This window comes from Clytia hemisphaerica, unplaced genomic scaffold (assembly GCF_902728285.1).
Source record: "Clytia hemisphaerica strain Z4C2 unplaced genomic scaffold, Clytia hemisphaerica genome assembly, whole genome shotgun sequence".
Taxonomy (NCBI): Eukaryota; Metazoa; Cnidaria; class Hydrozoa; order Leptothecata; family Clytiidae; genus Clytia; species Clytia hemisphaerica.
In genome coordinates this window covers 2,129,020-2,140,038 of record NW_027103507.1, presented here as the reverse complement: position 1 = coordinate 2,140,038, position 11,019 = coordinate 2,129,020, and the positions used below count along the sequence as shown (strand labels likewise).

At 34.3% G+C, this 11,019-nt stretch overlaps 1 protein-coding gene across 1 annotated transcript; it reads right to left on the bottom strand.

The window, feature by feature from the left end:
• Positions 1-815: 815 nt before the first annotated feature.
• On the bottom strand, positions 816-2,408 carry LOC136798960 (muscarinic acetylcholine receptor M2-like). Its single transcript, XM_067055647.1, has one exon. It carries the CDS (start codon positions 2,386-2,388, stop codon positions 943-945), a length of 1,446 nt encoding a protein of 481 aa, XP_066911748.1. The 5' UTR covers positions 2,389-2,408; the 3' UTR covers positions 816-942.
• Positions 2,409-11,019: the final 8,611 nt, after the last annotated feature.

Below are 11,019 nucleotides of genomic sequence, written 5' to 3'. Positions count from 1 at the left end.
AATGCCCAATTTGAGTTAGAAATCGTCATATTTAGTAGGAATTGGATTGGGTTTCATGGTCAATCAAAATAAAATCAAAAGTGAGTCTTTCCAGCGAGATTTTAAGCCAAAAATTCAAACAAATGCAAAAATTTGATAAAAATTCACTTTTTGACCAGATTTTAACCGTTTTGACCATTTTTGGTCAACGAGTGACCCTGCTTTACTTTATTCTGTCCTCAAGCGCATTAATTTGAAGTTTACTACTGGGCACCTTTCTATCATTCCCACCCCGCCATTCCTAAATCAGGCGGCGCCGAAGGCGCCTAAAAGAAAGAAGAGACTTTAAGCTATCCAACGAACTATAAACAAGCTTCTAACTTCTTCTAGATCCGGTGATATACTTTAGGCGTACAAACTTTTGCAAGCAGAAACTTTTACGAGGACGAAAAATCGAGAAATTCACGACATTTACGTTCGCGAATTTTAACGGAAAAATATTTTTCGCAAGCATAAACTTTCGCCAATCAAGCCGTAAAATTGAGAATTTTCACAAGAAAAATTGGCATGGAGGCACAATCTTTCCAATGGTGTATGTTTTTTTAATATAGCATCAATAGACGCTAAGAAATCATAGGTGGCTTTACACTATGTCGAACTTATCAGACGAAGAGATTTGTAATTGTAATTTCTTGCCTTTTAAGGAGCGTTTCACGTCTTCGCATGTTTCCGACGTGCTTGCTCTATTGTCTTAAATCCCCCAGTGGAAATTGTCAAAAATTTAAAAGACTTTCATTGTGTTTAAAAAATATCATAAGATTTTTTTGAGTAACCTGGTAAGTGTATTTACAAAATATATTATGTAATGTAATAATAATATACATAGTATAAGATTAAATTCACCAAAACTTATAAATTAATTATTAGTGCTGACAGTCACCTGGGGAACCAAAATCAATGCGTTTATCTTTTTTTCCAGAAAACCTCTTTAACCCGATTTTTGAATTCACGGTTAGCAAATGCATAGCATACGGGATTAAATAGGGAATTCAGCCAACCAAAGATGTAACAAAATCTCCATAAATGCTCTGGTAAAGATATCTTTAAGATTGATCTTGCTAGTACGGTAATATGATATGGAAACCAACAAATAATAAACGCTGTCGAGACCAATAAAATCCATTTCAAAGCACTCCTTTTAGTCTTTTGTCTACATTTATCCATTTTTCGTTCACATGAAGTCTTCCGTTTTCCATAAAAAGAAATATTGGATGTTCTATGACGTTTTGTCCCTACTGTTGAATTAAATCCAAGTTTCATATGAAAGTCTAACGTATTCAAAGTGAATCTTCGTTGTTGCTTTGGTGCGGTTTGAGCAGTAGTAGATTGTAACTCGTTATGGTTCTCCAGCTCTGTCGTCATAGTGGCAGATCTTGGTCTTGGTGATAGCATTAATGTTTCTGTAACTGTTGGGAATCTCATCCTTTTACCATCCTCAAAATGTTTTCCTACCTTTTTGACGCCCATTGTATCCAAAGAGTTGACCCGAGAATCTCGTTGGCTGGTACTATTAGCACTATCTAGAGAATCTTCTATAGTTGAAGTAGCGTCCTTTATATTAAATCTTTGGTTAATATGTCCTTTTTTATTATCACATAAGTCAGGTGTAGATTCAACGTCATCTAAAGTATTAGAAAATGAGGCTATATTCTCAACTGCTTTGTTTGGTATAACATAGATTTTCTTTTCAACTCCACTGATTCTTGAAATCCGTCTCGATATACAGAAATAAATTACCAGTAATATAATACTGGGAGCGATATAGCTCAAGACTACAACTATAGATGTTATAGTAATATCATTTTGATAGAAATGTATGTTACATTCGCTCGATGGCATGAATCTATCTGGGTCTTCCTCAGTAAAGGGATAGATCAGGATGGGCAGCGGCCAGACCAAGACTGGTAGCGTCCATATAAGAATCACACATCGTTTCATGAATCGAGCATCGCATTTCACTTTATGAGTCATCGGGTGAAATATCGATCCAAATCGATCAAATGCGATAAAAATGAGACAAAAATTCGATGCTGTTCCTATATAGTGATCTAAAACCAACCATGTGTAGCAGAGACCCCGGCCTAGTGGCCAGTGACCAATCATCAGTAAAACAGTATAAGGGTTGATAGAAATCAAACCCACGAGTAGATCCGCTACTGCTAGGGAAAGTATAAAATAATATTTTGGTTTTTGTAGTTTTTTTGTTATTTTGAAAACATAGATGACAATGGCGTTTGGGATTATGATTGAAAGACTCATGAAGACCAGACCAAATCCAATCAGTGATAATTCTAAATCTATAGTTTGATTTGAATTCATTTCTTCGTTATTTGATGTTGCGTTCGTCATTTTTGTTTTGTTGTTGTTACTTTCCTAAAAAACATCAAATGTTAAGTTTAAAGGTCATTATTTAGCAACAGATATCTTATATTAAGCACAAGATAGAGCTACTCCGTCCCTATTTGAATCAAAATAATCTGCGCATTATTTCGCTTCACTTACCGTTACTTGGCTCTATCTAGTGTTTTATATAAGATATCTATGCATTTAATACATCTCCTATCATTCTCCTAAAAAACATTTTTTACATAAAAGAAAGAACAACGTTCTGCCGTGCGATGTACAGGGTGTCCCTAATTAAAGTATCGAGTTTGAACATGCGATTGAGTAGAAAAGTTTGTGTGTGTTATTGCTAAAAGATAAGAACGTTCTCCATCACACAAGCTTATTACAAAAGGTAGTTACAACGTATAAATTAATCGTAATGACAAAGAAAAAAGAGGGAGAGCTTAAAATACAATTTTGTGAACACGCACATAAAACATTTTACTCATAGTTGTGTTTCGACTCGATACTTTAATTAGGGACACCCTGTATAAGCAGATAGAACAATGTCTCGTTATTTCTTGCCAGCCGAGTAAGCTCTTCACGACCCAGCTATTTGGATGCAATTTCTTTAATCTCGTTGAACAGAAACTCTTAAGCGGCTGCATCATTAATACATTCACGTGTCTTTGCTGTGAGCGCTCAATTATAAAAAGCAGACTTTGCAACTGCAAAAAATCATTTTCAAACAGCATTGCTATCAAGCTTTCTTAACTCTAAGCAAACATTTATGTAAATGAAGCCAAACTAAATGTTGTGAATGAAAATACCAGCCAATTTGTAGTCGCAATAATTGAGCCGTGTTGAAGATAATTTTTGTTTTTTAATTGTTGATTTAATGGTATTCCTTTGTGAGGGTAAATTAGGCTTTCTTTTTTCCATTAATAAGCATATTGTCAGTATCATTTATCAGATCAATCATCTCAAACACGTACGAAAAGAATCTATCATTTTAACGTACTTTTATGTCGAAACGTACAAAAACTCAATCGGAAAGTTAGCTTGTTTATTCCGTGGGAGGTGTTCAGCAGTTACCAAGGTAACTGGTATGAAAAGCAATTTTAAGATATGAAATAAACAGGAAAACCCAAGCCACAAGACAAGGAATTTCCCTTCAAGGAGGGGAAATTACCAGTGGAATACACTTTTTTTATAAGAACAAACTATATATAAACATAAGGCTTCAACGGCCAAATTTATTACCTCTCATTATTACTAGTCTGCGGCACCTCCAAAATAACTTTTCTTAAGTTGAATTCTCTTTAACTCGAGTCTCAAATCTCTATAAATCGAAAAAACCTTATTTCAAAATGAAATTCCCTCAGCTTAAGAAAATGTGTGTTCCCAGTGCGTGTTCGAGTAGCAGAGACTGCAATGTAATTTTCCGTATTGCATAAGAGAAATAACGGTATAAGTAAGTAAGTCTGCGACTGCAGTCAGAGGCCACCCGAAAGGCTCCTCTTTCGGTCTACCCGAAGGTAGTGGAGGGCGCTACTCCTTCTCCCGGGATTGCTCTACTTACCCTTGATCCTTCTCTTAATTGCTGAGCATCCAGCAGAGAGGCAACAAGTAGCATTTTGGAAATCTTTGGTATGACCCGGCTGGGGGTTGAACCCACAACCTTGCACGCCGTTATAAGACATCCAAACAGCACTCACCGCGCAAAACTTTCTTATTAATTTATTGAAGAATTTATTATATAATTTATAATATTATATAATTTTAGAATCTTTTAAAGATTATTACTGTCTCAATTTTCTAAATAAACGAAACCCTCCTTTAATACTCTGATAAGCAATCACAGGGAAGAAGAAGATTTGCTTAAATTCATTTGATTCAAAAAATATATACAATATATCAATTCTCGTCTGTAAAAATTAAAATTGGTAAATTTTTATCGGATCTTTGAAATTCTTCATTGCAATTTTTTAAAAATTTTTGCAATACACCGTTTAGGAGTCTCACCTCCTCCACCGTGTTCCACCGTTAAAACGGTAGGTAAAAATGCGCATGTTGTGCGCAGATATGTAATTTTTGCGCAAATATGTAATTTCTGCGCATATATGTAATTATTTTGCGCAGATATGTAATTTCTGCGCAAATAAGTAATTATTTTGCGCAACTATGTAATTTCGAGCTGCGCAGATATGTAAAAACACGATCTTTAAAATCAATGGTACCCCCTTGATAGATTTTACCATTACTTTTACCTTTTTAAGACTTAGGTATTTTAGCTAATATCTATCACAAACAAGAAGTAATATCTTATAAGCATCAACTTTATAAGAAAAATATCCATAAATTTTGAATGGAATAGAATAGGGCCTTAAATGAAAATAATTATTTTTCTTATAAGCATCATCTTTATAAGAAAATGATCTATAACTTTTCAACCACTAAGTTTTAGCTTTCGGTGATTGGTTTTTCAAAGCAAACATGGAATAGCGCCTAAAACGGATACGACTATTTTTCTTGTAAGCATCATCTTTATAAGAATCAAAGCAATAACTCTTGATAGACGGCCATATACCTTTCGGAAATTAGTTCTTACAAAGTAAACAAGGGACGGCACATAATATGACCATATTTATTTTTCTTATAAGCATATACTTTATAAGAATCAAAGCAATAACTCTTGATAGACGGTCATTTACCCTTCAGTTATTAGTTTTTACAAAGTAAATAAGGGATGGCGCATAATATGAGTATTATAATTTTTCTTATAAGCAACTACTTTATAAGAATCAAAGCAATAACTCTCGATAGACGGCGATATACCCTTCGGTTGTTAGTTTTTACTAAGTAAACAAGGAACGGCACTTAATATGTGCATATTTATTTTTCTTATAAGCAACTACTTTATAAGAATCAAATCAATAACTCTTGATAGACGGTCATTTACCATTCGGTAATTAGTTCTTACAAAGTAAATAAGGGATGGCGCATAAGATGAGCATTATCAATTTTCTTATAAGCATATACTTTATAAAAATCAATTCAGTAACTCTTGATAGACGGTGATATACCCTTCGGTAATTACTTCTTACGAAGTAAACAAGGAACGGCGTATAAGATGAGCATATTTATTTTTCTTATAAGCACCTATTTTATAAGAATCAGCTTTTCATAGATGGTCATATACCTTTCAGTATTTAGGTCTTACAAATTGAACAAGGGAAGGCGTATAATATTATGAGCATAGTAATTCTTCCTATAAGCAACTACTTTATGAGAATTGAATAACTCTTGGTAGAATGGTATATACCCTAGAATAAACACCCCTCCTGAAAGTCTTAAAATTAAAAAGACGCCCAGGGCGTTTATTCGAAAAAATACGGTAGTTGTTACAAAGTTAACAAGGGAGAACATGTTAAGAATATCTTAGGCTGAAACCTAAAAAAAAATAAGAGTATCCAAACTCTTTAAAAAAATGCGAACCCATCTAGAAAGGTATAAGCAAAAGATTCGGATTTTCTATTTATCTTATCAGTACAACCTAATAAAAAAGTACAATATAATGAGATCTTCGATAAAACCTTTACTCGAGATCTCGCATCTATGTAATAAACTTTATTGATTTTGTAGATATGGATTGCATTTCTTTACACATTACAGTGAGATAAAGTAAAATTATATTGGTTTTCTCTAGCAAAACTTCCTAAAAAAACTTCCTTTTCCTTTTCATGGTTCGATCTACGAGCAAAGTCATTATATTTGATTGAATTATCCAATGAAATAGAGTGGGATTATTGACACTGATTGTTACAAGATATTGAAGAAAATTACATGCCTTTTTTATTTTCCCCTTACAAATTAAACTAAGGCAAAATATTCAACTTTAAGCCATCTAAAAGGAGACAAATTATTTTTTTTCTAAGTGGAATCAGCATTCTGTAACGGCTCTATCGAAAGAAATAGGGAATTTTCCTAAATCTAACATTAGTTTATAAGAATTTTATAAGAACAAGGATTTTTTTCTAAGTGGAATAGGCTTTCAGAGATTTGATTTATCAAACAATAGCTAAAAATATTGTTTAAAAGTTATGAATTGTGTTCTTATAAAATGTTGCTTATAAGAAAAATAAATGTTTCTCTTTTGGGCACAATATAAGTCATTTAGCACTGTCCCCTAGTTGCTTTGATACAATCGCCGAAAGCCAATATCACTTTGATAAAAAGATATTGACTTGTTTCTTATAAAGATGATGCTTATAAGAAAAACAACAATTGCCAAATGTCTGTCACAGTCCAAGAACAATGCGATTAAATACTTTGAAAAATTAATGTTAAAATCGAGTCAGTTTTTCAAAAAAGGTCGTGTTTTACATATCTGCGCAGAAATTTAATTACATATCTGCGCAGCTCGAAATTACATAGTTGCGCAAAATAATTACATATTTGCGCAGAAATTACATATCTGCGCAAAATAATTACATATATGCGCAGAAATTACATATCTGCGCAGAAATTACATATCTGCGCATAACAGTAGTACTGCTGGTAGATTGTTTGACTTCACACCTTCAATAAGTCGTCTCAATGCAAGGATCTGGGACGCTGTCGATTTATCTGGTCTGAATCCGTTTTGATTTGGGCTTAGATGGGGGTCAAGAATTGGTTGGATACGATTAAGGATCATACGGTTTACCAGTTTGGCGACAATAGCATTAACGATATACCACGGTAGTTTCCACCTTTGCTGAGATTGCCTTTCTTTGGTACTGGGATAATGTTACTGATTGACCATTGATCAGGTTTATTAGCATTCATGAGTAGATCGTTCGCAAAATCTAGAAGAGGTTGTTCAATATTGCAGAGCTTGATTACTTCAGGAGGGATGTTGTCTATTCATGATATTCATGATGTAATCTTTGAGCCTAAACAATAGATGTGACGTAACAACTTTGTCGCCATTATTGGTGGCAAAAAAATTGTCCCGCTAACCTATTTTGTATTGAAACCGGGGGTTTACGAAAAAGAAAGCTTAATATCTTGTGACGTAATATAATAGAATTAAATATCTTTTGGAAATCTATTGCAGATAATTAAAGAATTTCAATGAACGAGTTTTTTCTTTGATTTGGAGTATTTGGACTTCTGTATTAATCTTTTCTTATTTTTTTCCGGGGGTCCTTGCTTGGAAAACATTGGGGAATGCATTTGTTTTGCCACCAATAATGGCAGCCAAATGTTTTGATTCGGAGTGTCAATCAACGAAAAGATTACATCATGAATATCATGAATTAATTGGACTGGCTTGATCTGGCTTTAACAAGCTCATCCTGTGTAAATGCTCCTGTTTTGAAAGGTAGATCGCTGAGAATGGTTTTGATTTCGCTTTGATCGTCATTTATAATAGGCTCACGTCCAAGCAGATCTTTAAAGTGCTTATGCCAATTATTCACACGTTCCTCTTTATTTTTGCCTTCAAGGATGCCCGATTTCCCTTTCTTACGTCCGGAGATGCTGTTTGATTTCCATGCTTCACGGTGCTTTTTAGAATGGTCCATCTCTTCAAGACGACAGATTTCGTCTCCCATCACTGCTTCGTAAGCTGTTTGAAGTGCCGCTTTATTTCTCTGAAGTTTGCATTTATTGTTTGGAGTTTGAGATTCTTGGAAGATTTTGAAAGCGTCTTGAACATCTTTTCTTGCCTGAACTACTCTTGGGTCGGAGGATGTTTCATTTTTGTGTTTATTCCTCTTTCTTGGTATGAGGCTTTTGGTTGCCTCATCATTGGCTTGAATGAAGAAGTCGTATCGCTCGGTGGCATCAATATTGTCATTATCATCACACAGGACAGCAAATCTATTTTGCAAGGAAATTTTATTAAGACGTCCTCAATCAATATGTCATTTTGAAATTTTCAAAATTTTCAGTTTGGACTTTACATCACTGAAAATCTTGAAGTATTTTATAAAAGTCATAAATTCTACATCCACAGGGTCGTAAATTGAAGGGAAAACAAAAATATGTTCATAGTTTCTCACCATATTACCACCGGGCTTCATGATTAGATTTTACGGGGGCCCATACCTACGTTTTTAACAACCAGGGCTATACTGTTAAAAATCTTGTCAAACAAATTTATGCCCAAAACCCTCTAAATCACATTTCCAAACTATATGGTCAAAATTTTGTGTTCATATTTTAAAGAAATCGTTAAATTACAAACCTACGTTTTTTTGTTTTTTTTTGTTTTTTTTTGGGGGGGGGTTACTAGAAAAAAGTTTCCTATCTTTAAGCGATCGAAGAATATTGTTGAAATTTAAAACTTCTTTTCCTCTAGATTTGAGAGAAATTTTAGATTTAATCAACGTTTTGGGGACCACATACTGTCTATACATCAACAGACCATCTGCTTACTAATTTCAGGTGGATGATTTTACCCAAAAAGTTAAGAACATCAACAGATATAAGAACATCCAATTTTTCTGTTATGACGTGGTACTTTTTAGGTCCATCAAGGTGATTTTTAGACTTCTACTTCCACGATGGACTTGATGGTAAATTGCGCCTAAACACGTGACTAGCAGGTACATATCTCATATCTTTGTTAAACCGTGAATGATAATTTGGGGATTTCGACCTCAATTTTGAGCGATAAGATTGTTTGTTGGGCGGACACGCCTTCCAGAATATGTTATTGTTTGTCCACATACACTCTTTTGTTTTATAAGCATATAGGAAAATCGGGTCGAGGCTCAATATGCTTAGCAATGTCTTATTTTCCGTCTTAATTTATACTTATTTTTATGTCTAGACTTCGATTTGTTGATTTTCTTTGGGTTCATGAAAATTTTCGAATTCTTAAGTCGGAACATTGCTTCAGCTCATACAATGAACGTTTTATTTGTAATTTGGTGCCGCAAGCGAAAATCTTTAGTCAAAAAAAACTCAACAAGTAACCCTAAAAAGGTCAGCTTTTTAGAAAAGCTTTCACGATTTTTTTTTGCATTTCAGCTTGGAAGTTTAGCATTGTCCTTTATTTTACCAGAATTGAGCCTAAGTATGCTTATAAATGTTATGCTTATAAAAAAGTGCATATCAATACGTCTTTCTTTTATTCGTGTGTACGATCGACTTTTAACTGTTTAAAGAACGTCATCACTTTGAAAGTACGAAAATTGATGAGGTTGTACAAAAAAGTCCCCTATGGTTCTGAACCACTCCTAAAAGTACTTAGTATTAACTAGACGGTTCCCGTCGTCGCAAACGCCGGTTAACGGTTTTGCTTGCACGTCAAAAGCCTTTAAAATACTATAATGTCGGTTAATTCCTGACATTGTTTCGGCTTAAAACGCCGAATACAATAATAAAAATTATACTTCTAAACTTTCTACATTAGTCAAAATTTTGTGTCTGTAAGCCTCGACGATATGTCTTTTTAAGATAACGGAAGTTTGTGTTCAATGAAATGCCATAGTGACCCTGTCAAAATTATCGAGGGTACCCGTCGTTGCAGACCCCCAAAGGTGTCTGAGGTGGTGAGAGGGTTGCTTCTAGGAAAGAAAAAGCCTTAGTTGTGAAGGAGAGGCTCGCGCTTTGCGATTTAGCACTGAAGGTTTACCCGTTTGTTGGCTTCACATGCGGACAGCTTAAGACCGGCGCATATGCAATGCAACCAACATTGAAACCTTTTTAAATAATGTTAGACGAAGTTTAATCATCGAACAACAATGTTGGATTTTGTTGCGTGTGTTGATATAAGATAATTCGAAATCGTGCAACAAAAATGCCACACCTTTTTATTTGAAACTTTGTGACGTCGCAGTACTTTTTCATGAAATTGACGTCAGAACTTTTTTCGTTTACAAATAGCAGTGTAGAGTCTTCTCTAATCCGAGTTTTCTACGCTTGTCAAACTTAGCGCGAGACTTTTTGTATCGAAGGTGGATAGGTTTTCCAGCCGCGGCGTTCAAATTTTAGAAACCTTAACATATGTTACTGGGCTAGCGTTACAGACATTTTTCATAAACTCATTTAGTATAGTACTAGACGGTTCCCGTCGTCGCAAACGCCGGTTAACGGTTTTGCTTGCACATCAAAAGCCTTTAAAATACGATAGTGTGGGTTAATTCCTGACATCGTTTTGGCTTAAAATGCCGAATACAATAATAAAAATTATACTTCTAAACTTTCTACATTAGTCAAAATTTTCCCGTTTGTTGGCTTCACATGAGGACAGCTTAAGACCGGCGCATATGCAATGCAACCAACATTGAAACCTTTTTAAATAATGTTAGACGAAGTTTAATCATCAAACAACAATGTTGGATTTTGTTGCGTGTGTTGATATAAAATAATTTGAAATCGTGCAAACAAAAATGCTACACCTTTTTATTTGAAACTTTGTGACGTCGCAGTACTTTTTCATGAAATTGACGTCAGAACTTTTTTCGTTTACAAATAACAGTGTAGAGTCTTCTCTAATTTTTTTTTTTTTTTCGAAAAAGAAGTCATTTTTTTTTAGTTCTGTGAACTTTGAATGTTAACCAATATTTTAACTTTAGAACAAATTTGCTATATATAGTATATACTATTACCGGAGCCAGTCCCGGCACGGGTCTTTTGTGTTACAAAAATTAATTGTCT